Source organism: Arabidopsis lyrata (genome assembly GCF_000004255.2).
Source record: "Arabidopsis lyrata subsp. lyrata unplaced genomic scaffold ARALYscaffold_8, whole genome shotgun sequence".
Classification (NCBI taxonomy): domain Eukaryota; kingdom Viridiplantae; phylum Streptophyta; class Magnoliopsida; order Brassicales; family Brassicaceae; genus Arabidopsis; species Arabidopsis lyrata.
In genome coordinates, this window is record NW_003302548.1 from 21,533,037 (window position 1) to 21,560,224 (window position 27,188).

A 27,188-nucleotide genomic window follows, 5' to 3' on the forward strand; every position below is an offset into this window, starting at 1 on the left:
ACAAAAAAAGTAATTGTTTTTTCTCTCTTTGTGAAACCAGAGATGAGAGATAAAAAAAAAAGGTAACTTTTGAGAAAATAGTGAGAAATTTTCTATTTTTGATGAGTCAGTCCTAAGTTTAAAGGGAACAAAAATGAGAGAATTTGAGTATTATAAGCAAATTATGTTGGAAGTACATAAATTTTCAAGTGTGGCCTCTAAATTTGATATACGTGTGGCCTACACCTGATCCGGTTTAGAGTAGGATTTGCTATATATATTGTTAAATTATTTATAAGAGTTGAGCAATTGAGAGCCTTTTGCTCCAAGTTATAGACTCTCTCTCTATAGATCTTTGATTGGGTTTAGTAGTTAGTTGTCTTGTGTCGCCGAGCCAAGCAACATCGTCTGTCTACGTCTATTTAGATTATTTTAATTTTCCATATAAATAATTTTTTTTAATGGGTGCTTGCTTAGCAAGCACTGACTCATGTATGATGCAAGCACCTTGCACACCTAAAAATAATAATTTTAAAAAAGGAATTGAAAGATTTCAAGTTGGGAAAGAGTGGGTTGAGATTAAAAGATCATTGTATAGTTTGGGAGTGGATGTGGAAAATTTCATGGTTTTGCTGTTTTAATTTCATGCATAACTATCTCATAATTAGAATAATGTTTTCAACGAAAACAATATTTAAACCTATCTATACGATTGATATTGTTGGTCTAAACCAGAGACGTTCTAATTGGATGTGGAATTTTACATCGCATAGCAAATATCAAGATCAGTCTCGTTAAGCTAAAAAATGTGGATTTCGTAAGGGAACATTGGTTGGAAGAAGCATCATTCACTAGTGTATAAAGCTTATACACAACCAAAATTAAAAAGATTAAAAAAAAACCAAGGGTTTAATTTAGTTGGTTCTTGGAATGCAGAAACCAATAGAAACAAGAGAAGATGCATTTGATTAAGAAACAGATAGATGCATATATTTCATTGACTTGTTTTTCTCTTTGGTTTGTTATCTAAATATCTATTAGCTTTCTATGTATATGTAGTAATCAAAGAGTTTTTAACAATCCTATGAAAAGCTGAAAAAAAGTTTGATGTATGGGAAGAAATATAGTGGTGAATAGAAGTTTTTCTTTTTATGAACAGAATTTTACCTTTTTGTTTTACCGGTGCTCCTCCTGATGTTTGAAAGCTGACATTCTCTTTTTGTATTTGTAACGCCCGAAAACATAGTCTGGGAAGAGCCTGTTATGTGATTTCATAAAATCAAGTTGATCTTGTGTGAATGTTGGGAGTCCATCATCAGAGGGTGACCAGTCTTTATTTATCGTCATGGTTCCAAGTCCAGCAGAAGGTGAAGCCAAGTCTGGTTTTTGCGTCACTGTTTCACGTCCAGTAGAAGGTGAAGCCAAGTCTGGTTTCTGCGTCACTGTTTCGAGTCCATCAGAAGGTGACGACGACAAGTCTGGTATTTTCGCCACTGTGTCGACTCTATCAACAGAAGGTGAGGGGCCATGTGTGGAGGTGGTAGTACTGGTATTGAGATTGGCTGTAAAAGTAGTAGATATGGGAGTGTGGACTGGTGAGTCGCTGGTGGTTGTGTTGGGCTGGCTAGAAGAAGGTGTTGTGGGAAGTGAATGTGGACTGGTGGTTGGTGTTTGGTTGCCAGAGAGAATTGGAGGAAAGTCCTTTTGACTATTTAGCGTATAGGGGTCAGGCCCATGGGGTAAGAGCGGAAGAAGTGGTGGTCTCTGATAAACGTAGATCAGAGGCCGAGGCCGGTGCAAGTACGGGTATGGCTGCAGGTGCAGGGGATTCTGCAGCGTAATTAGAGTTTGAGTTGTTCGTTTCTGAAACAAAAAGGTTGATCATAGAAGAAAAAGTGTGAGTTCAGATCAACTTACAGCGCATGGAAACTGCGGATTATAATGATCATATGGCAGTTGCTGTGGTGGAAAAGGAGAAGCAGCTTGTCTTGGTGTGAGGATGAATGGTTCAGCAGAAGCTTGCAGTTTTGAAGGATTAGCAGCCTAATAAACACAGATAAAAGCAAATGAGAACTGGTTACGAACTTATGATTCTTCAGGGCATCCTTATACAGAATGCGTTGCGAAGTAAAACCTTTGGTGTACAAGGACTATTTGCTAAAATCTTTCCCTCGCCAGCTGAAGAAGATTGCTGAGACAGAGTGGTTTCCTGAAAAATCACCAAAGAACTCTTAACACATACATTTCAACACAGAATTGTGAGCTTAGTTGCGATAAGGATACACAATCTTTGCTTCTCCTGAATGGATCAAGGCATTGGAAGTTCAACATCATCTATAACTGTAACATGTTCAACAAAAATAGAAATTTCCAATTTCCTTTGATCTACAACAATCACTAACGTCTAGCAACTCTATGTTGTGACCATTGTGGAATATCACAGGCAGTGTTTCTTAAGTAACTCAGTAATGTTCTAGGTTCTTACCGATACTAATCTCAAAAGTATGAAAACAATAAAGAGCGAAAGACGAACCTGGTTACGGCCTGATTCGCTTATAGGGCTGCTAAACTCTGTATTCTTCTTGTGCTGACTCCGGAAGATTGAAGAACGCGCTGATCGTCCGGGACAGCTTGAAGGAGACTCAGACACCTTCTTTTTAGTGGCTGATGTGACCAGAACACCATCCATCAAGATTCCTTCATCTGTGCATGAAACCGGAAAGCGCCTACGAGGGAGTGGATCTGATTTAGCGTCCCGTAAGCATTGCAGCAAGAGTGACTTTGCATTGCTGATGTTGTAATTCCTTTTAGGAGTCACCGGACTCAAAAGAGATGACATTTTATGTTGAAAACGGCTCTGCCGGATCTTATCCATCGGCCAAGTTTGGGGACTCTGCTTCGGCGTCTTGTAATCCACCTCGTTGTAGACAAACGGCTCGTCTTTGTCCAACATACCGCTACAGTAGGAGAATCTGAGATCACCAGACTTCAAAATGAGACATTTTTTTAATCAACATCACCAGAGGATTTGCAATCACCAAAACCACAAAGAAAAAAAACAAATCACCAGAGAAGTCTCGACTTATTCACTGTTTCTCTCAGCCGCTAAAGCTTTCCGATAAAACTGTGACGACGATCTGAAAAATGTAATCGAGAGCACAAGACATTAATAATTTTCAGATTCAATCAAGAACAAGCCACCGCAGAAACATTTTCCCGCCAAAACTGACGATGAAGATTCACGAGACAACAGCAAAATCTACCTCAGATTCAAAGAGGAAATTTACCGAGAATCATCATCACAGCTTGAAGAAATCAAAATCGAGAACGATTGAACTATAAAACGAAGAAGAAGAACCGAAATTTCCGATCGTAAAATCACAAAACCTAGAGGAATCGAGAACGGGAAAAAACACAGATTCAATCGCGATAGAGCTCGAAATCGGAACTGAAATCAAAATCGCATACCTAAAAGAATCGTGATCGAGAAGCTAATTCGTGCTCCTCTGGTTCGATAGCATCACGAAGCTTGCTCAGAAAAATCTCCAAGGCAAAGAGAGAGAGAAGAGGGAAAAATCAGTTTCAAAGAGACGAAATGTTGCTAACCGCCTCAGTGTATATATAAAGCTAACGGAAAATATAACGGCGGAAGGATTCCGTTATCCATTTGATGACTTGGTTTGGCTGTTACTTGTTACTGTATTTTAATTTTGACGGAGTTTCTTTGACCTTCCATTAAACCGGTCAAGGCGAACTAAACCAAAAAACTATTTAACCGGAAATGCTGATTTGACCCAGTTGGTTTTTTTTGTACCAAACATAAGAACACTTTTTACTACATTTTGCAACATTCCCAACAATGATCAAATAAACAAAGACTTGGGTTCAAGCCATCGACTAGATGGTCAAGTCAAGACCAGACCAAACAAAAACAGAGACCCATGAAATTTACAAAGGACCCAAGAGAGAAAGAGTAACAAAAAAACCCCAAAAAACTATACATATTACATGAAGCTTTACACAGATTCTAGCTTTGTTACCACATAGAGAAGAAGCTTTCAAATTCCATCAATGGAGTGTTTGTTTCATGTTACCATTAAGCAAAGACATAAGCCCGCCGCCGTGAACTCTCTCCTCAGGAATCATAAAGTCAAAGATGTTCCTCCCATTGCTGCCACTACTGTTGTTGTTTGTTTCGATTTCGGGTCTCTCGGTGTTTGAGAAGCTTAAGGATTTCATTGATGGAGGCACAAGAACCTGCATTGGTATCATCAGCTTCTGTCTTTTCTCTGGTTGATGAAGCAGCGGTGGCAGCGGGCGATCAATGGACTCCGTGCAATCAGAGACCGCGCTGACTCCAGATTGTGAATGATCAGTGGTAGTAGTAGTTGCAGTTGTTGTGGTTTGTGAAGAAGTAGAGACAAGGCCACGGAAAAGTCCCGGTCCAATCAAACCAACCTTGCTTCCAGCTTTATCCTGGGACATACTGTTATGCGCAGCGCATAAACCGCTCTTTCCTCTAGCGAATTTCTCGCATTTCCAATCTCCTCCCCATGAGCAGCGCTTCCCACCACCGTGTGCCTTACAGAAATCAGTGCTACCTTGCGCACTCTTTTCACAACCATCAGACTTACACCGTTTCCCACCACCGTGCTTCACACAACAATCAGTCCTCCCACGAGCGCTCTTTGTGCACCCGGCCACAACACACCTCTTCCCACCACCGTGAGCTACACAGAAACTCGTCCCACCATGCACACTCTTAGGACAAATACCACCACCATCAAACATACAGCGTTTTCCTCCACCATGTGCTTTACACAGCGGAGTACTACCTTCCGCTCCTTTTGTACATCCCGCAAATATGCAGCGTTTCCCACCACCATGAGCTTTGCAGTAGTTTGTACTTCCTTGAGCACCTTTTGTACAGCCTGAAGACTGACAACGCCGTCCACCACCATGGGAAATACAGAGTCCAGCTTGTCCCTCAGCACTTCGTGTACAGCTTTCGATCCTACACCTTTTACCACCACCATGCTTGATGCAGAGCCCGGATTTGCCACGTGCAGCCTTAGCACATCCCTCAGGGAATCCACACCGTCTTCCACCACCATGTGATATGCAGAGATCGGTTTTTCCTTCCGCACTCTTTGTACATCCTAAGTGTTGGCATCTCTTTCCTCCGCCATGGGCTTTGCAGAAAGTAGTTTTGCTCTCAGCACCTTTGTTGCAACCTAGCTTTTGGCATCTCTGGCCACCTCCATGGCCAATGCAGAGTCCCGAAGCTCCTCTAGCTCCTTTCACACATCCCATAAACTTGCACTTCTTCGGGTTGCTCAATCTTTGCTGAGAAGACGTAGCAGATGCCGACCTGTCAGAGAAAGCGCCAACAGAGAACTCTGACTCATGGCTCAGCTGTGAATTATAAGCATCAGTTCCAAAATTCGTACTACACTCTTGCATTCTTGAAGGTTTTCTAACATTTTCCGTCCTTGGAGCGAAAAGAAGCGATGGCATATAGCCACCTGATCGCCTTGCTGAGGTAGAACCCTCGTCAACAACAGCTTGGGACACATTAGTATCCGTGTATGTCAACAACGAACAATCAAGTCCGCTGAAAGTATCCATGGTCACAGCTGGAGGACCAAGTTGCAGGATTGAGTTGCCTCCTGATGAGAGTTCCTGAACACTCCCAGAAGAAGCTGAGCCTTTGATGTTATTATCATTACCCGTGACATTGTAATAATACGAAGGCGGTGTTGGACCCAAACCGAGAACCAACCGGCAGCCACCATCAGGACAATTAGAAACATCAGAACAAAGCTTATGGTTATGGTGAGAGCTTCCAATGAATCTTCCTGCACTGCTTCCAAGACATTTCAAGCTAAGAGCAGTATCGCCGAAATTGTCAAGCTTTGCAATACCATTGCCACGAGAAAAGTGAACAACACTCTGGTTCAAATCCATATGAAGAGAAGACAGAACAATGCAGCGGAGGAAACAGAATGACCAAAACAACAAATACTTAGAACACTTTGAAGAGCTATAAACATAAAAGCAACTTGAGATATAAACATCTCCCACCACTGACAAATCCCCATGTATCTGCCCTGTCCATCTTCAAGAGAAACTTTTCTGCAGCAGTTAAAATATTTTGTTAGTAGAAAGCTTAAGCAAGAAGATCAATAACACTACAATGACATGAGAGGCTGAGACTAATAATCACAAAAGCATTTGAGTCAATAGTGTAATACAAGTTGCGGCTTGTGACAATGTTAAGAGATTCAAAGTACAGAGACCAATAATTGGCTGCAACTGTATCTGAAAAGGACCAAGTACCAACCAAAATGACTAATGGTGGCAACATTGTAGCCTTAGGTAAAAGTGAAACGTGAAGGACACATCTTTCTATGCTCGAAAAAATTAGAAATTTCCCAAAAAAGCAGAACGAAAAAAAGGATAAGATAAGATTGGTCTAGAGATTAGTAAACAGTACAAAAAAAACTCTGTTACACAAAAAAAAAAAACTCAAAAGCAAATCAGAATTATGTTAAAGACTTTGAAAACTTCTTAAATAAAATCGAAAGTCAACTTTGTTTTGATAAGTGATAAGTGATAACAACAAGCAATGTCTGAAGATTTTCCATTGTAAAATAAAGATCCAAACACAATAAACAAGATCTAAGGAAATAATTGTTAATTTAAACACATACATGGAATCAACAAAGATTCTGAATATATTTCACAAGTTTCTAACTTTGGGGAAGAAGATCTATAAAATTCGCAACAACAAAAATAAAATTTGTGTAACCAACAAAAAAGAAAAAGAAAGAATCTGAATTAATCAATCATTAGAGAAATCATCATGCATACTCTAAAAAGTAAACATCTTGAAGGTTTAAAAAAAAAGGAAAAAGATAAACCCTAAAAAGAGGAAGAGACAATTACAGAAATAAGCTGGACAAATTCAGAAAACGAAACAAAAACAAACCATGCATTCATATATAATCAATCAGTAATATAACGAAACAAATATAGTAAAAAAGGAAAAATAAAAAACCTGATGGATCTGAGACAGAGAGAGATTCCGTAAGCAAAAGCCTCGTAAACTGAGAATCTCTGCTTCGTCTAAAACATCGAGGAAGACGAAGAAGAAGAAGAAGAAGAAGAAACAAAAGAGACTGAAACAGGTGTCGAAATATTAGCGGGGCTACAAAAGAGAGAGAAGGAGAGATATTTTTATTATGAGCGTGTTTGTTTGTGTTAGGCTTTTCAGGTTCTCGTTTATAACCGCGAGTGAGGGAATCCCGATGAATTACCCAAAATACCCTCTGTCTCCGTCGATAGTAACGGTTCTGATTGGATGAGACAACGCTCTATTTTGGGTAATCAATTAAAATTTGCTTTTCGATGAAAACGACGCCGTCTCTTTTTACGGAGAAAAAGTCTTTTGTGCCCCTTGTTTTCTGTTTTCTTTCGAGTGGTAGTGATGTTGCGACAAGTCACTTCTGAACCGATTACCGTCTTAACCGGTCAAAACTGATTCCTTTCCTAATTGTTTATTATGACGTCATCGTAATTTTATGAAAAACTTGAAGAGTTTTATTAATATTTTTTTTGTAATGATGATATCAGCTGAATGAGTCATGCAAACTTAATTGATGTTTGTAGTTTTTGTTATTTGTCATTTTATATGTCTCTTTTGTTAGTAAACGAGACAGAAAAAACGATTATTTTTTTCTCATGCCAGGAATATGGAGTAAAATATATAGAATTAGCTGGCATCATTAAACCTAGTATTATAAAAAAAATTAAATCAGATTCCACTATCCAAATGCGAAGCACTTGTGCTATCAAGCTTCTAAGAAATAAAAGACTTATGATTCTGTTTCTTTATTTTATGTTTGTAATTACATCTAAATCTATAAGTGAAAACGTTCAAGTTTCTATTCAAGCAAAAAAAATATTCAAACTTTATTTTATGTTTGTAATTACATCTAAATCTATAAGTGAAAACGTTCAAGTTTCTATTCAAGCAAAAAACATATTCAAACCTTATTTAATCAAACATCAATTGTTGATTTGTGTAAGTGATATGATATGTGTCATGTGAATAAACAATGCAAAATAACATCAATTTAGTTGATGTACGTAAATGAACATTTTTCGTTTGAAAAATAATTGAAGTGATTAATGAACAAAATGTTAGATGTGCGCTGGGAGAAGAAGAAGTAAGAACAATTTATTCATTTTAGTTTATAAGCACAAATATATTAATTGATACCAATTTTTTGTCGTGGTGTGATGAAAATGGTCGCCAAGGACCACAATAAAGACGAACGACTATTTTTTTCTTTTAAATAAATTTTGAAATGAACAATATATTTCAAAAAAATAATAATAAAACCCCGTGCTGTATAGCACGGGTCATGATCTAGTCTATCATAATAATTTTAGTTAAAATGAATTATATATGAAAGAAAAAGTACAAAAAAAAGACATAAAATAAAAGGAATCTTTACTAGTCGGCGATTCCGTCAGCCTCGGCCTCAACTCTCCACGCGAAACGGCTGACGTCGACAATATTTTATACTACTAACCTTTATAGTATTATAATATATCTTGTGAAAATGTGTATGTGGAAACACGAAAGCCTTGTTGCAATATTTTACATCATGTTTTTAGGTTTGGACTTCGTCATCTTCATCATATTATAGGGTTTTAGTAGAGTTCGTTTCTTCGTTCGCATGCATACATTTTTTTGTTTTAGAAACTATTTTCTTCTAAAGCTCCTATTGGATGGATTTTAACTTTGACTTTGTTTAAAATAAACAACAACAGGCCCAACTCTAGCCCAATCCCTTTACCTTCTTCTCTGTCTCAATGGAATCTCAACAACTCAACCTCTTCTCTTTTGATAAGACTTATAAGACCACAAGAGAAGAAACAAAGAGAATCCAAAACCTAAATCATGAAGAGGCTACAAATAGAAAACCTCATATCATCAATTCTCAAAAGTTGTATAGCTGGTACGGATGATAACATGGGTCAAAAGTTTGTAGGCTTTACTTTTATTTTTTTGACAATATTTGTGAGTATAAAACTAAATAAACTTTTATAAATTATTCGATTTTTTTTTAATAAACTATGGTACTCTTTATTCTGATACATATAAAGAATAAAATCCTAAATATAATTTATATGCTCTAATTGTAAGGATTCGATGGTAGAGCTTATCTTTACAATTACAAGTCACAACAATGCTTCTGCAGTTTTTTTTTTTCAATTCTTTTCAATATGTTTGATTAATTTTATGATGCGACAAGTAAAAAGATTGTGAAGCTCGTTCAAAACTCAGAACGACCACAAGTACAATAATCGAAAACAAGAATCTGCCCATGCCCCCTTCACAATCTCTCCCTCTACCCAAATTCAGCCATCAAGATCCCACAAGTCCTTTGTACCGAGCGTACGACATTATGATCACAAACACGACTACACAAAGTGTCCCCGTCAAGCTCACGACCTGCAATAACGAAAAAACCGATAATGCATTGGTTAATCTTGAGAGAGATCTTCATTTCATTCCTATGCAAATAGAAGTCTGGTTACTTACATATTTGAACATGTATCCATGATTGTCGTTCCATGTGTATGGAATGTTCATCCCGAAAATTCCAGCGACAAGAGAGTACATTGATAAGCAAACGGTTCCAGAACTTAACACAAGCTCCAACTGCAGGATTTTTGAAGATGATCAAGAAAAGAAGCTCAAGAAGATGATACATAAAAAAGATTTGGCTTTCAACATTCACGTACCTGAATAAGCTGATTCCGATGATTGTCAAGCTGTGAATAGAAAACCGACGATTTATAGGTTTTAAATGACTTTTGAGGATTCAGATTTCAAGAAAAGATGTTATGAATTTGGAGGTTTCGTTTTTGGGTACCTGGATGTTAATGTAGTCCTCTGTGTCATCAATGTACTCACGTAGCTGCATCAGAATCAAATATTAAGAATTGGATAGACAGTTTTTTAAAATAAAAAAAGTCTGCGAAAAAAAGAGCAGAACAAAAAAGGAGCAAGAGGATAACTGTTGTCAATCTGTTCAAAGTGCTGTCGATCTGCATGAAGTATGCCTGCAAAGATATCAAACGTCTGTATTGAGACTTGGCATTTGAATGGAAGATAGAACAAATAAAAGATTTTGTGCAGAATCAACCAACCTCGAGTAACATTTCAAGTTCTTCAACATCATTTTCATCCCCACGAACTGTGGCTAAACTCGCTCGACTTGCTCTTGAAATTTTAGAACCTATTGTTGGGGAAGTAGCATACCAATTTGGTTCACCAACACTACTAATCGGTGAGGAAGCACTGGAAAGTTTCCTTGAAAGGTAAAGATCCGCCATATCATCGTCATCATCCAGCAACTGTTCGAGTTCATCTCTTACCTGTAAAAGGTGATGAAGCTTCTTAATTCTTTGTTCCTATTACAAATACTCATAGTCATAAGAAAAGATACCTGCTCACCTTTTGAACCCGAGCTGTCAACCGAGTCATGGCACTCTTCAATTTTCGAACTCTATCCAAATTACGGCTACTAATCTACAAGACGAATGCAAAAATGCTGTTAAAATTTGGATCACTGGTGATAATAAATGATGAGGTAACCTACCTTTGAGGTAAGCTCATCCAAAGCAGGATAAGCAGCTGTTTCTAATTCTGCTGTCCTTGCAGCTAAGAAGCTACAGATTGCTTCCAAAGCTACTTCCAGCGCCCGAAATTCGAATGGGGATTCTATATTGCAACAAAACCGAGTTAAGGGTCATCAAAAGGACATGAATTTCACAGATTTTAGATGGTTTAGGAAAAGAGCCAAGAGTCTCTGGGGACAATACCATCTTCATCACCAGTATCACCATCGTTCTGAGCACCTGAGATCTCTTTCCCGTCTCCTTGAGCATGTTGTGCTGCATTTCCAACGGGTAAGCGTCTTCGAAGCTCCTCCACAACTGGAATAACATTTTCATCAGACGGATCCCGAAGCAAAACCTGTCAGAACAGAACTGAAAAATAGATCAAGGCCTGGCTGATATTGAAAACTTTTAAACACACTATCGAATGCTAAGAACAGAACTGAAAAATTAGCCAAATTTTGTCAAGTTCAGCGATTGCTCAAGTTCCTTACAGTGTAAACATTATGAAAAACTGGCAACAAGAAAGAATCAAACTTTAATATGAACATCTAGACATTCAGAAAAAAATCGAAACTTTCCACTGCAAAACTGTTGAATAATGTCATTTTGGTTCTCAAACCAAACTAAGAAAAGTAAGTGGAGTTGTTGTAACAGTGTTTTGGGTACTTGAAGTTGCTTGTAAACTAAACTTATGTCTTAAAGTCAAGTAAGAGTTGTTGTGTAGTTGTTACTAGAGTAGCTGTTGTCGTTTTTCTATAAGTATGAGCTTGTATTGTTGTGAAAATGTGTGTGGTAATGAAATGAGTTTACTCTAAGTGTCTTTCTCCGATGCTCTCAAATATCTTTCAAAGCAAACACAAATTCTAGAACAGAACAGAGTTATGAAGAAACTCTTTCTAAGTGATAAAGCCAAGTAAAACAACATGGTATCAGAGCTCCGTTTCAGTCCTGGAGCTTCAACAGTCAAGAAGAGAATGGCGGATCAAGAGGGTCCTGCAAAAGAGAAGAGAATGGCGGATCAAGAAGATCCTGCAAGAGAAAAAAGAGGAACAGAGAAGATAAGTTCCAAAGGAAGAGTCTTACATAAACATGATGATGAAGAAAATCACATGTTCAGTGTTAGACAAGAAGATAAAGAAGAAAAAGAAGAGGATGTATGGCTCATAGACAGTGGATGTACAAACCACATGACGCCAAATGAGAAGAAGTTTGTCTGCATCAACACTAGCATCAATGTTCCCATACGTGTTGGAAACGGTGCCGTCATGATGTCAAAAGGAAAAGGAGATATTGAAGTTATGACCAAGAAAAGAGTCAAAATTATAAAAGATGTTTTTCTTGTACCAAATCTTGGTAAGAATCTACTAAGTGTCCCTCAGATGATCAACAACGGATATCAAGTCAAGTTCAAAAAGAGAAGCTGCATCATACATGACAGACTCGGGAGAAAAATTGGTGAAGTTCAGATGGTGAATAAGAGCTTCCATATAAAGTGGCCCTCTAAAAAGGAAAGTGCAATGGTGGCCAAGAGTGGTGATGCAGAACTGTGGCATAAACGGCTTGGACACACTGGGTATTCAAACATGAAGATGATGCAGTCAAAAGAGATGTTAGTTGGCTTACCAAAATTCAAGGTAGATAAAGAAAAGTGTGAGAGTTGCATTCTAAGCAAGCACAGCCGTGATCCTTTTCCAAAAGAATCAGAATCTAGAGCAAAAGAAAAGCTTGAACTGATTCACAGTGATGTGTGTGGTCCTATGCAAAACGTATCCTTAAGTGGGAGTAAATACTTACTCACATTTATCGATGATGCAACACGAATGGTCTGGGTTTATTTTCTAAAAGCAAAGTCTGAAGTATTCAACACTTTCAAGAGATTCAAGCATCTTGTCGAGAATCAATCTGGTTGCAGAATCAAGAAGCTAAGGACAGATAGAGGAACTGAGTATCTCTCAGGAGAATTTACAAGGTTTCTCGAAGAAAAAGGCATTGAAAGAAAATTGACTGCAACCTACTCTCCACAACAGAATGGTGTCTCAGAAAGGAGAAACAGAAGCTTGGTTGAGATGGCAAGAGCCATGATCAAAGCTAAGGATATGCCTCTGAATTTTTGGGCTGAAGCTGTGCACACTGCTGCATATACTCAAAACAGAACCACTACAAGGGCGCTTGAAAGCATGACACCACTTGAAGCTTGGAGTGGAGCAAAACCATCTGTAAGTCATCTAAAGGTATTTGGTTCTGTATGTTATGTACACATACCAGATGAAAAGAGAAGAAAATGGGATGACAAGTCAAAAAGGGGAATCTTTGTTGGGTACAGTTCCCAAACCAAAGGTTACAGGGTCTATATTCTGGGAGAAGACAAGATTGACATCTCCAGAGATGTTATTTTTGAAGAAGAAAGTAAATGGGACTGGAACAACAAAGAAGTGATAAAGAAAAGTGACTTGTCAACATTAGTAGAAATTAGTGAAGAAGAAGGTCCTAGTAGAGATGAATCTGGATCAAGTGATGATGAATCAAGAGAGAGAAGAACTCCTAACCGAAGCTTGGATACGTCAAGAGAAGAGTCAAGTCCACCAAACAGAAAAACCAAATTACTCGAAGACATACTTCTTACAGCTCCATACGCAGACATTGAGTACTCTGCAGTATGTGAAGGATGCTTTACTGCTTCTGAAGAACCAGCGTTATTTGAGGAAGCTTCAAAGCATATTGAATGGAGAGATGCGATGGAGGAAGAAATACTAGTGATAGAGAAAAACAAAACGTGGGAGCTAGTTCAAAGACCACCAGGCAAGAATGTTGTCGGAGTCAAATGGATCTACAGGCTGAAAACTGATGCTAAAGGTAATGTAGTAAGGCATAAGGCTAGACTAGTCGCTCGTGGATTTACACAACAATATGGTGTTGATTATCTTGAAACATTTGCACCCGTTTCAAGACATGAAACTATCAGAGTATTACTTGCTGTGGCTGCTCAAAGAAAATGGAAGCTATTTCAACTTGATGTCAAATCGGCGTTCTTGAATGGTGATCTAGAAGAAGAAATTTATGCAGAACAGCCTCCTGGTTTTGAAGAAAAAGGAAAAGAAGATTATGTTCTCTACTTACATAAAGCTCTCTACGGTTTAAAACAAGCACCAAGAGCTTGGTATAGCAGAATTGATGAATTCTTTCATAGAGAAAACTTCAAAAGAAGTGACAATGATCATGCTCTATACACAAAGAAAACAAATGGAAAGCTACTGGTGGTATGCATATATGTTGATGATCTCATTGTCACTGGTGATGACGAGGCCATGGTGGAAGAGTTCAAAACGACAATGAAAACAGAGTTTGAAATGTCTGATCTTGGTTTACTAAACTACTTTCTAGGTATGGAGATTGAGCAAAGTGAAGAGGGAATCTTCTTGTCTCAAGAATGTTATGCTAAGAAGCTTTTAAAGAAATTCAACATGGAGGACTGCAATGCTGTGTCTACTCCTCTGCTTCCTAAAAGAAAAGAGCATGAAGAAGAAGTAAGTTATGTGGATCCAACTCTCTACAGAAGTTTAGTGGGAGGCTTGCTGTACTTGACTGCTACTCGGCCAGATTTGATGTTCTCTGCATCTTATCTGTCTCGGTATCTCAAGGAGCCAACCTCTAAACACTTGAAAGAAGCAAAAAGAGTGCTTAGATACATAAAAGGAACTACTGGAGTAGGATTGAGATTTACTACTACAAGTGATTCAAGATTGATTGGGTACTCTGATAGTGATTGGGGTGGATGCAACGAAGATTTAAAGTCTACATCAGGATATTGTTTCTGCATTGGGTCGACAATGTTCTCATGGCAGACCAGCAAACAAGATACCATCGCTCAATCCACCGCAGAAGCTGAGTACATGGCTCTATGTGCAGCCACAAATCAAGCGATCTGGTTGCGGCGCTTGTTAAAGGAGTTAAACATCAATACAGAAGAAGGTGTGCCTATTTACTGCGATAATCAATCTGCTATTGCCATTGGTAAGAATCCAGTGCAACATAGGAGGACAAAGCACATTCAAATCAAGTATCATTTTGTTCGAGAATCAGAAAGAACTGGAGATATTCAGCTAAGGTACTGCAAGGGTGAAGATCAAATCGCTGATATCTTCACCAAGGCATTGGGAGGTCCAATCTTTGAAAGACTTCGAGAAGAGCTTGGTTTGAGTGACAAAATGGCAAGTGGGAGTGTTGAATAATGTCATTTTGGTTCTCAAACCAAACTAAGAAAAGTAAGTGGAGTTGTTGTAACAGTGTTTTGGGTACTTGAAGTTGCTTGTAAACTAAACTTATGTCTTAAAGTCAAGTAAGAGTTGTTGTGTAGTTGTTACTAGAGTAGCTGTTGTCGTTTTTCTATAAGTATGAGCTTGTATTGTTGTGAAAATGTGTGTGGTAATGAAATGAGTTTACTCTAAGTGTCTTTCTCCGATGCTCTCAAATATCTTTCAAAGCAAACACAAATTCTAGAACAGAACAGAGTTATGAAGAAACTCTTTCTAAGTGATAAAGCCAAGTAAAACAACAAAAACCCTATAAATCTAAGTGTAAACTAACCTCTTCGGAAGTGATAATCGCCTTGATATGCTGCATCAGCACAATACAAACAAAAACAAAAAAAAAACTAATCACACTCTGAAACAAAAAAAAAAAAAAAAAACCCGGAAACAATGAATGGCTGAAGAAGAAATAAAAGAAAAGGCAACCTCCAAATTGAGCACAATGGCTCTCTCTCGGCCAAGAATAGTGGAAGGGTAAGATAAATTGGGGTCGAGAATCCGGAGATCGCGAGCGTGGATCTGGACACGGTGCATGATAGCATACTTATCGACATCGAGCGTCTCACTCTGTCCCGTCGTGTCAATAATAGCCCAATTCTTCGACGCTTGTGGCGTTTTCTTCTTCACCGTCACAACCGCCGAAGGATCCGCCGGAACCACATACCCGTTTTGCGCCATGTCTTTCCCAACAAAAAATTACTTCACCGTCCACTTCCACGCCGTCTGAAAAATTTAGAGCACGAGTATGAACACAACAATCGAACATCAAAACTTTTGAAAAAAAAATAAAGACCTTTTTGAGCTCAAGTGTTCATGCGATTTCGACGGAGATAACAACACTCTAATGGATTCAGGAAAGCGAATTCTCGTCCTGACTGCTCTTTTTTCATTAAAAAGATTTTCGGAAAATCTTTCTTTCTAGATTTTGTTTAGGTTTGGTTTTTGTATGTTTTGCTTTCTGAGAGTTTTACAGTTTCAGAAAAAAAGGAAAACGTGATATATTCTGTTAGAGGTGAATCTTTTTTTTTCTTTTTAATCAAACCGTAAATAACCGAAGTAAACCGGCGCTAATAACTCTGATTTCTGATAATTATGTGTCGAATTACCTAAATTCGACCCAAATACCCGATTTTATTTTAGATTAAGAAAATAAAAATAATTTATTTTTGGATCGGAATAAATCTAAACTAGAAAAATACGAGTTTATCTGCTGGTTATCAGAGCTATCAGTTTGAGAGTAGCAAAAAAATCTACATGACACAATTATCCAAAATTGTTGAATTACTAGAACTACTTGAAATACCAAACACAAATCTAACTCTAACTGATCTGAGCTAGATTTATGCTACACATGAATTACACATGATATTTTAGATATTCGAATTATTTTAATATAGTTATTGATCCATATCCACTATTAGTTTATGCTATACTAGATGTTAACCCGCGGTACACCGCGGGCATAAATATTATTTGATTATTTTATTAATTATTAATTGTAATATTTTATTTGACATAATACAATTTTTTATTAATTTAGATGTATAAAACTCAATATACTTGTATATATTTAAATGTATAAAACTCAATATAGTTGTATATATCAATTTCATTTTACTAAAATAGATTTTAAAAATTTCCAATAGATCAGTTACTTGTATTCAAATTATGCCATTTCCAATTTTATAAAGTTAGAGAAATAAGATATTGTATTTGATTTCATTTGAATCTATTGAGTTTAATAAAAATACAATTTATGGTATATATGAACATATTTTTGGTGGAAAAGATATAACAATTTTAAAAGTGTGTAAATTTAGAAGATAAAGTGTTTTGGATTTAATTTATGTCATTAGTAATAGTTAGTTAGATAAAAAAGTTTGTATAGAATACTTAAATTAATATTACTGTATTTGGTAAGAAAAAAAAAAAAAAAAAAACAAACCAAAACCAAAAACAAAAAACAAAACCGAAGAAATGGCTTGGTTAGATGATACCAAACCGGTCGGTGCCTTAACGGAATTTTCAATTCCGACAGGCATAGATCTTCAATTCACGATCCTCTGCAATCTTCAAGCTCTGAATTAAGCTTCTCATACTATCAAGATTTCGATTAATGTTTCGGATTGCAAATAAGTTCTCTCAAATTCGGATGGGATTGTAGCAGATCAAAACCTCCGGCGATTCAAATCTCCATGCAGCATTGAATCTAATCTGGCTACTTCAGTATATGCATGTAAAGGTTGGTGCTATAAACCGAGTGCGTAATCAAGCAATGGAGTACAGAAGACAAATCAATCAATTGTTCATTTCATAATCGGATCATTCTAAAGGTTAGTGATTGTTCAACTCGATGATTGAAACTACAATTGTTTGTTAAGGTATGTTAAAAATGTAGTAATTGATGGTGAATAATAGGTAGAATTGGTAGTAGTTTATAGAAATGAATCAATCTACTATAACTCAGGTAAACGAATATATTATAGTGTTAACTGAAATTCTAAGAGAAGCATAAACGCTTGTTCAACTATTGATCTTAAATTCACTTTGAAATATGCTAGTTTACTGAGCCTAACTCCAGCACAAAGTCTTACGAAGATGGACAGAGAAGTAAAAAAATTGAAAGAGAAGAATTCATCAACTCCATAAGAAAGCAAGGTTAGTCTCCAGAAACAAATCATGTATGAAGAATAGTGTCTTAGTTTTAGTGTTTTATTTTAAACGGAAATTGCAGAACTTAAGAGTATGAAAATGACTTCAGATTAGTTCAGTATGAAGATAGACATTTGATTGCCGATCTCCTTGCATCTTTGAGTTTGAAACTGTCTTGTTTATTAGAAATCACGTTCCTACAATAGGAAAACAAAGACTGATGCATTAAAATGGTGTGTGGTGGTTTTTCATACCATAACTGAAATCTTAAAAAGGAAATGGTAACTAAACTTACCTCCTTCAAGGCTTTAACTGTAGAGAAAGTCTAAGTACTGATGCGTCAGTCAATGTTTTGGAACACTTCCTTGAAAACAACATTTGTTGTTTTCTTCTCAATCTTCCCTTCTTTGTTGAGTATTAGTATACGCAAACCTTTTTTAGAAGTCACTCTAGACAACGCAACATATAGTTGGCCATGAGAGAAGACTGGTTTAGGCAAGTAAAGTCCAACTCGCTCAAGAGATTGTCCCTGACTCTTATTGATAGTCATAGCAAATGCAACAGATAGTGGAAACTGTCTTCTACGCATCTTGAATGGCAGTTTTGTGTCTGAAGGAGTAATGTTTATGAGAGGAACAAAAACGATATCACCAATTCTGTCTCCTGTTATAACTCTTGCTTCCACAATCTGATTACAAAGCTGCGTAATCTGAAGTCTAGTGCCGTTGCAAAGGCCTCCTTTAGGATCTAAATTCCTAAGCAACATAACAGGAGCACCAATCTTTAAACGCAAAGCATGATTAGGCAAACCTGAAACCTTGATACTATTTAAGAAATCTGGAGTAATAACAGGATTGCTAAGAGCATCAGAATCTGAAGGATCTATACTATCAGCAGATAGATAAATTCTTTCTGGACCTGTAGAAAACAAAAGGGATATGATTAGTTGATTAGAGTAGCAACTTAGCAATGATTATAAAATAACCAAATAAACAGTAAAGACTTAAAGTATACTCACTATCCAGATGCTCAAGCATATACTGATTGATAGTGTTGACATCATCATTTTTTGGTGCTAGAATAGCTCTCGCTTGAAAGAATTTAGGATCACGGATTTCATGAAGCTTAGTTGGATCTCCATAAATTTCCCTAGTAATTGCTTCTATTGGATTGTCTGCTTCTGTAATCAACAAATCTTCAGGAATATCTATAACCACTTCACCATCATTAGGCTCATTGATCCTACCATCACCAACAGCTAACAACCAATCTGAGAATTCTTGGATTTCTTTAGCTTCCTGAGCACTTAAACTGTTGTTTAGTAGTCGCATGTTCTTGGTCAACTTTAAAACCTTGCAGTGATCCCAAAGGTATGAAGCATTTAGAGATGACATAACAATTTCTGCTCTACCAGCACCAGTAATAACATGTAGTACTTGTCTAAAATCACCTCCAAATACAACTACCTTTCCACCAAATACCTTGTTCTCTACGTGTTTGATAATATCGCAGAAGCTTTTATCTAAAGCTTCAAAACAAAACTTGCTCATCATTGGCGCTTCATCCCAGATTATGAGAGATGCTTCTTTAATCAAATCTGCTAAATCTGATTTAGCTTTGATCTTGCAAACAGAAAACTCATCAGGATTCAATGGAATAGAAAACCTTGAATGTGCGGTTCTTCCTCCTTCCAACAACAAAGAAGCAATGCCACTGGAGGTGACATTAAGACATATTAGACCTCTACATCTAATAGCCGCAGAGAGTGTCTTCCAAATAAATGTTTTCCCTGTTCCTCCAGAGCCGTAAACAAAGAAAACTCCACCTAAACCATTGAATACTGCGCCGGTTATCTCATTGTATACACCTTTCTGTTCAGGAGTTAGCTTGTCTCTCCACTCGACATGCTGTTCTTCCAAGTTAGATTCGATGTTATATCTCAACTCATCGACAATAAGACGGTTTGAATTATCAATCCCCTCTCTTGTAGGCTTAGGGAAATGATCAAAATCTTCTAGAGTTCCTCCATTGAACAACATAATTTTCTCTATCTCCTGTAGGGTGTAGTTCTTTATTTGAGCTTCTGTGAGTGTAAGGTCTGCAAATAGTATTGTGGAAGTTAAAACAGACGATTTCTGAATTGGACTGAAAACATAATTTTAAATAGTAGAGAAATGGATCATAAACCTGGATTTTTGTACTCTTCTTTCTTCTTAGCCAAAATATCTTCAGATAATAGATGCCATGTTTCTGACCAAACATGTTCTGGTCTTGCTAGAGACATAGAAAGAAGCATCATAGAAAAAAAATTCCTCAAAACAGGAGCAAAACTATGCTGACCTAATTCAATCAGACCATCTATGTAGACCTGATCATCGTCTAATATGCCACGTGCAAAACATGCTTCTTTGTAAGATGGATAAACCACACCTTTATATGTCTTTATGTCATCATAACTCTGTGGACCTCTGACTATGTTTAGGAGGACTCGAAGATAGTATTCATCTTCCATTTTCCTAGGGACATAATTAATACGACCCAAAGACCAGCCTCTAGATCTCTTCTTAAACAACTTGTTCTTTCCGTCCCAAGTAAAATAGGCTGGTATTTCCGCATATAGACAATCTCGTGCACGCTTTCCATTCTTTCCAACTGCATTTTTTCTATTCAATGTCAACCAAGCCATAAACTGAGAATCCTCATTGGATATACGTTCAATAACATCTTCTATGTTTCCCTTTGGATCGAAATATACTGGTTGCTTTCCTTCCACATGAAAAGATAATTTCATGACTGGGGTTGATCTATGTTGAATAGGAAATTTAAAAATTCTCCAAACAGCCTCTGAGGCTGATACATATCTATAGACATCAAAAAAACTGAATAAATAAAATTGTAACAGGATAAAAACTTACTAATTTACATTTGGTTAAGTTCATAACATACCTGCAGTCAAACCAATCTTTTATTTCATTCTTCTTTTTCTCATTTGAATTTGGATCTTGAGCTGGATCTGCTGTATCACCAGAAGCTGTAGCACCAGTTGCTGTAGTATCAGTTGCTGTTTCCCCTGTTGATGCCTGATTCAATGGCTCAACGATAACTGTAACACGATCTGGGCCTTTGTTTATATACTTAAATAAGTATTTGATAGAACCATTATGATTGCACCATTCGACATTGATATGAGCATTATAGCGAAGCGAGAGCTTCTTATTATAAGGCACAACATACCTATTGTCACATTTAACATCACCTTTCTCGATATAATCTTCTGTGACCCTCCTCCTATAGACAGGATAACCATCACTACCAACCTTAGTGATCTCTTGATGTTTTTTAGGATAAAGCTTAGAACACTGGCCATCAACCATACACGGAGAATTTGGATTTGCTGAGCCACATGGTCCATGAATCATTGAGTTTTTGATAACTTCATATAGCTCTGGTTCTTTTTCTTTGTCTGGAATTTCTGCAGAAATGATCTTGTCAATGTCGTCAGCTGTTGGTAGTTTACTATTAGCATCCATAAATAAGAGGATGTGAGCATGAGGCAATCCTCTTTTCTGGAATTCAACAGTATACATAGCTGGAAGTGGAAACAAATCAATTGTTAGGGACAACAAATATAATTTTCTGTATTCTTCTAATTGAAACTGACACTGTAGAATTAAAAACTTACATGCAACTGTCTTGCCAAGCATTTTCCTTTTTGTTAAGTCTTTCATTAAAGAATCCAGCTTGATTTTAAATATCCTTGCCACGATGTCGGGTCTATCATCAGCAGTTAATCCTCTTGCTTCACAATATCTTGTAATCTCAGGCCACTTAGGATTACATGTAAAGGTAATGAAAAGATCAGGGAAACCATAACGCTTACAGATAGCCATAGCATCGTAATAGCTTTGGACCATATATCTAGGTCCACCAGTAAACGATGCTGGAATAAGAATCTGATTTCCTTCTTCAGCTAAATCTTTGTTTCCAGAGTTAGCAGCTTCTTTAATGGAGTTGTAATTATCGCATCGTAGCTTAGACTGATTAAACTTGATATAAGATAGGCGGTTTGATTCAATAGTTGTATATGCATCACACAAAAACTGTTGGAACAACCTCTTTGTTTCAAGCAGAGTATGACACTCATTTTCCCTCTCTTGAATGCGGAAAGCAAACCACTGCCTCATACTTATACACTTTTTCTTCTTATTGGTGCTTGATTTGTAACACTTCTCAATACCAGGCCTATAGCCATCTTCACCATAACAAAAGATTAGAGGGTATTGTAGAGCCAAATATGAAATATGAATCTGGCTTATCCGCTTTAGGCGACCATTGGAGGATTTTTCAAGTATTATGTCACGAACTGGCATGTCAGGAATGAAATCACCAGGGATCAAAGCTGCAACCTCTCCTGCTGTAGGCATATTGTATTGCCTCCCATCAACACCCGGACGATCAGCAACAATACGCATATGAAAGGGTGAATCATCATTAGATTGAAACCTCTCTCTGGCAGACCTGAATTTTTTGACATAAGGGTTTGAATCATTAAGCATTTTTATTATTGCTTCAATCAGTTCCTTGTTCACTTTTTTTTTCCAAGAGGTAGAGCTTTGGTTTTTACCCTTGCTGCAATGATAATAAGAAAACACATACTTAGTTAAGGTACATCTTAATATAGTAGCAAAGGTAATATATCAATATTATGGATTTTAAAATACTATTATAACTCTTACCCAATCACAGTAGCTCTCTCCGCAACTTCAGTTTCAGTATCAACTATATAAAGTTGTGAATACTTAGCATAATCCCCAGCAGCAGGTTTTAATCCACCAATTTGATGATAGTTTCCTCCTTGCAATCGAAACATTGCAGGTCCTTTACCTTTAGGCATAGATTTATCTACCTTCCCACCAAGGGAGATCATTGCAAAGAGCATATTATAAATCCGTAAATTCTCTCTGAAATTTCTGCTGATTGCATCTTTCCCTTTAAGAAGCTTCTTTATAAGCTCTGGTGATTCCTTGAGAAATGGCAATTTCACTGTGCCTTGACCACAACAGAGTGTAAATATGGGATCGGTACGAATGTTTCTTTTGTTTATGCGCTCATCAAACCACATCAAAGCACCACAATACTTACACTTGTATGTAGGATCACCATGATCTAGATATCCTAAAGGTAAAATAGAGTGTTACTAATATTTAATTTTCATAAGTATGCTATATGAAAATCAAATAAAGTTAAATAAAAAGGTATGAAATAAGTTCTAACCTGTTTTCTTTGCTTTTGCTGCTGCCCTCTTTGTGGGGACATTTTTTCTTGGCCGACCTCTTTTCTTAGGCTGATTTATAGTTTGAGTAACTGCTTTCGTTTCTACACTTTTCCTACTAACACTTATAGTGGGAGTAGTGAATTCAACAGTTGATTCATCAGCTGAACAACTCAAATCAATAACTTCTTGTGGAGAATTAAATATCTGTTCAACATGAGGTTCCTGAATAGGAGCCGAGTAACCTTCTTCTAATTCATCTTCTGTGCTGCTAACAGAGTAGTTTTGTGTACCATCCGATTCACTGTCATTCATTCCAATATAATTAATATCCTCTATACTTTCATCATCAGTGCTACAGTCTGTAAAGGTTGGTAGTACGGGTTCTTTTCCTTTTCCTATGAAGAAAAAACTCTGAAATTAGTAAGTAATGTATTTAGGTAGTAGATGGAAAAACTCTGAAAAGTAAGACAGTATCTTAAGAGATGTCTGTTACCTTTGTCTGTAGGAGAAAATGATGCATTAGCAAAGGCGTCTTGTAAATTTCTGATATGGCAGTTATTTTCTTCTGGAACAGGTGTACAGCCTGACGGTTTAGCTAAGCCTGAAGTAGGAAGAGAAGTACCAAGTGTTTGATGTGTCTGTTTTGCACAAAATGATTGCTGCTGATTGGTAGGGGTCTTACGTGTGTCATCATTTCTGCAAGGAAGATTGGTAATATCTCTAAACACTCTGCTAAAGGCTGATTTGAGTGGAATAGAACTATTTGTGTTCAAGACATTAGCTTGAGTAATTTGGCTCTGTAGTGTTGGAGTCTGAAATACACGTGATCTTTTAGCTGGTTTAGGAGAAGAGTTCAGGTCTAGTAGAGGGTGCTTAGGCTTACAGCCAGTAGTTTGAGTAATTTGGCTCTGTGATGTTGGAGTTTGACCAACCTGGACTCGTTTATCTGGTTTAGGAGAAGAGTTCAAGTCTAGAAGAGGGTAGTTAGTCTTAGAGCAAGTAGCTTGAGTAATTTGGCACTGTGATGGTGAAGTTTGACCAACCTGGACTCTTTTAGCTGTTTTAGGTGAAGAGTTCAAGTCTAGAAGAGGGTAGTTAGACTTAGAGCCATAAGTTTGAGTAATTTGGCTCTGCGATGTAGGAGTTTGAATAACACGGGATCTTTTAGCTGGTTTAGGTGAAGAGTTCAAGTCTATAAGAGGGTAGTCAGGCTTTTTTTTCATAATTGAAAACAAAAGACTCACAGCGAGTTTATGCAAAATGGTGCTTTTGATAATCAATGACCTTCATATTGAAATAGCCTTTTCAAAATTAAATGGCAGATACGCCAGCAATCCACTAATATTGATCTGTTGAGAAAATATAGTTACTTTCTATATTCTAGGCATTGAGATAAAGTTAGATGGTTCAATGAGAATATTTTCATAATCTGTTCACTTATTTTGTTAGTGATTCATATAATAATTGATAAGTTTTTTAAAGTTAAGTTTGGTTGATAATTGCGCAGATTAAGGAAATACAGGAAGCAATGAAGATCTTGATTGATGCTTCTCTCAACCATACAAATACCAATAAATAAGGTATGCTTTCAAAACAGTTTCTTAAACCAAATCATTTACTTAGTCAAGTAAACGAATTTTCCTAAATATTTAGGTTTCTGATTTAGTTTGACTTAAATTCATAATTAAGTTGTAACCTTTATATCTAAATAGGCTTTAGTCTTAAACTTGTAGACATCAAAATATCAAAAAACCACACAACTTGTAGCCCAATATCAATACAGATTAAAATATTAAAGAGAAACATAGTTTGCAAACTCTTGTGCAGAGTTGCAGTAGTAGTTAATAAAACCAAAAGAAAATTAAAAAACATTCAGAGTTCAAAAGGGAAACTGAAAACATAAGACCTAAAATTCAAGTTCTCCATAAGAGGTAGCCACCGTAGCATATCCACCGATATTCCTCACAACTATTAGTTCTCCTCAACCATCTCCATCATGACATCTTCCTCATCACTTGAAATATCTTCGAATGAGCGCCTAACAGAAAATAGTTGCATTTATATTAACACAGAAAAATGAAAACATTAAAGAAGTCTAAACTATAAATGATACTTACAGGTAGCTTGGTATGTCTAGCTCATAGAAAATGGGATCAATGTACAGACGTGAACAGCAAGATTCACTCATTAAGACATTGTTTCCTATAGTACAATAATGAACACAGTCAATATAACAATGCAAATATAAGCTCAGCAAAAGCAAACTCTCATTAAAACCTACCACAGTACGATGAGATCCTCCAGAAACGCAAGACTGCAACTACCTTATCATAGTTGTACTCTACAGAGCTAATTCTCCTGGACCAAGCGTTGACAAAGAACTCACACCACTTACCAATAGCAACGCATTTGATAGTCTCACCCCTAGATTTCATGTAGCCATTAAAGCATATTGTTTTTACCAGATATAACATGATAACAAACTTCATTATCTTGTACAAAAATAGACAGAAATATTGATAACTTACACATTGTTAGCAATCTTGAAACAAACATAGCGAGCTTCATAATCTGTCTCCCCAGGACGACAAACAAATGGAAACCTTCCGATGGTTGAAACAGCAGAGATCACACCCATAGCATCTAATTAAAAACACAACACATAATGGTGAGAAAGACATATAGAAAGATAACTATATAACTTGAACAAAGTGTCTTCTATTACCAGTCACATAGGTTCCATCATCTGGATGAGGGTTTCTGACAGCATCAGGAGTCACAAAATCAAAGAAATTGCTATAACCCTTAGATCTAACAGGCCAAATGGTTGTTTGTCTGATACACCTAATCTGAAGTGGCATGGCTGCAAATCTGGTTTGGTATTCTGAGGGTACGACTGGTTGGAAGTCAGACATGTAATACCACAAACCTTCTTTGAGTCGAGGTTGAAAGTTCCACATGTAATTGTCTCTAGGAATTGTTGCATCGCAGAAATTACCCTAAAAAAAAAAAAAACGTTAACAGACAGTAAGTAAAAAAACTCATAAGATGATCTTCACTATGTTTTAAAACAGAAGGTAAGAATTTCAAAAAAACCTTCTCATCTGCGAGAATCATGGTGGTTAAATAACCATTCAATGGTGGATTGTGATGCCAGATACGCATTATCTTAACATAAACCCTCCAATCTGTAGAGTTAACGCGAATTTGGGAAAGAAGATGCATATCAACCATTTTTTTAACTATTCTGCTCTGCTTTGAAAAGCGAAGTTACAATGTTTCTCTCTGTTTGTCCTTCACGATAGGTCAAGTTGGTTATATAGAGAGATTGAGTAAGAGGCATAAAATTTTTAAAGAATAAAGAGGAAATCGAAACGTTATTACTTTACTTGTTTTAACAATATAGACGATATTTTTTAGATTATAGAGAATCATTGGTAATGATTGAAAAAGTTGTCAGTTACCAAATGATTACTTTTAAAGATACACATTGTACATTGTTACCTGTTACTTATGGAAGCTAGATATGTTTTGCATGATTTCTTATCGAAGTTCCCAAATAAAAAGTAACTATGATTTCGTGTACATTATATATAGACAATATATAGTAATATTACATAATTTTAATATCCTGCATATATATCAAGTTAATTAATATTCTCATTTAGTTATATCTATATATTCATGTGTATGTCTATTATGAAACAAATGAATTAGGTATATAGATGAAGTTGTAGTATTAAGTCTTTTTATTATTTTTGCTATTAGGTTAATTAGTATAGAATAAGAATATAAATAAAAGAAATGATATAGCGAAAGCTAGTTGCATTCGTGAAAGAGTAACAATAGAAAGGAAATCTAAAACAGAATAGCAAGGAATAAAAGAAAGCAAAGTCTTAGACATCTGAAAGCAATAAGAAAACAAAGCATGGAATAAACCGGTTCACAGCAACAATTTTTCACTTCTTTTCAACCTTGACCTTCACACCACCTTTAACACTTTTTCCCTCCTTCTTCACCTCAAGTGTGCCCCCTCCACCATTGGATACAACATTGTTACTCTGATGGTCATATTTGATAGCATCATCCTTAATCACCACAGCAACATTGGGAGCTATATCCTTCACATTTCCCTCTTGATCTTTAGGAATAGAATCTTGATCACCAAAGTCAATAGGTTCAATGCACAACTTCTTAGAAGAAGAAGAATGATCAGAAGAACCGGGAATGTCGGCATACACACGTTTAGATGATGGAGTGACAGAGTCAGAAGT

General features: G+C 36.7%; 3 protein-coding genes across 5 annotated transcripts; all 3 read right to left on the bottom strand.

The window, feature by feature from the left end:
• Positions 1-992: 992 nt before the first annotated feature.
• Positions 993-3,685, bottom strand: LOC9300984 (spore germination protein 270-11). 3 transcript variants are annotated; one of them, XM_021029938.1, is made up of 6 exons: positions 3,448-3,685; positions 3,047-3,116; positions 2,513-2,951; positions 2,114-2,188; positions 1,897-2,022; positions 993-1,809 (listed from the first exon to the last, which is right to left on the bottom strand). In XM_021029938.1, the coding sequence occupies exons 3-6, from the start codon at positions 2,930-2,932 to the stop codon at positions 1,156-1,158; spliced, it is 1,275 nt and encodes a 424-aa protein (XP_020885597.1). In that variant the 5' UTR covers positions 2,933-2,951; positions 3,047-3,116; positions 3,448-3,685; the 3' UTR covers positions 993-1,155. The 3 variants fall into 3 exon arrangements, with proteins under 3 accessions (XP_020885597.1, XP_020885590.1, XP_020885593.1); XM_021029931.1 differs by having other exon boundaries at positions 2,513-2,965; XM_021029934.1 differs by having other exon boundaries at positions 2,513-3,116.
• Positions 3,686-3,799: 114 nt separating this feature from the next.
• Positions 3,800-7,514, bottom strand: LOC9302692. Its single transcript, XM_021029923.1, has 2 exons — positions 7,040-7,514; positions 3,800-6,114 (listed from the first exon to the last, which is right to left on the bottom strand). The coding sequence occupies exon 2, from the start codon at positions 5,944-5,946 to the stop codon at positions 4,048-4,050; it is 1,899 nt and encodes a 632-aa protein (XP_020885582.1). The 5' UTR covers positions 5,947-6,114; positions 7,040-7,514; the 3' UTR covers positions 3,800-4,047.
• Positions 7,515-9,155: 1,641 nt separating this feature from the next.
• On the bottom strand, positions 9,156-15,967 carry LOC9302693 (magnesium transporter MRS2-2). Its single transcript, XM_021034624.1, has 12 exons — positions 15,781-15,967; positions 15,414-15,710; positions 15,265-15,294; positions 10,882-11,035; positions 10,659-10,780; positions 10,514-10,588; positions 10,207-10,434; positions 10,075-10,119; positions 9,930-9,974; positions 9,799-9,828; positions 9,596-9,715; positions 9,156-9,505 (listed from the first exon to the last, which is right to left on the bottom strand). The coding sequence occupies exons 2-12, from the start codon at positions 15,663-15,665 to the stop codon at positions 9,419-9,421; spliced, it is 1,188 nt and encodes a 395-aa protein (XP_020890283.1). The 5' UTR covers positions 15,666-15,710; positions 15,781-15,967; the 3' UTR covers positions 9,156-9,418.
• Positions 15,968-27,188: the final 11,221 nt, after the last annotated feature.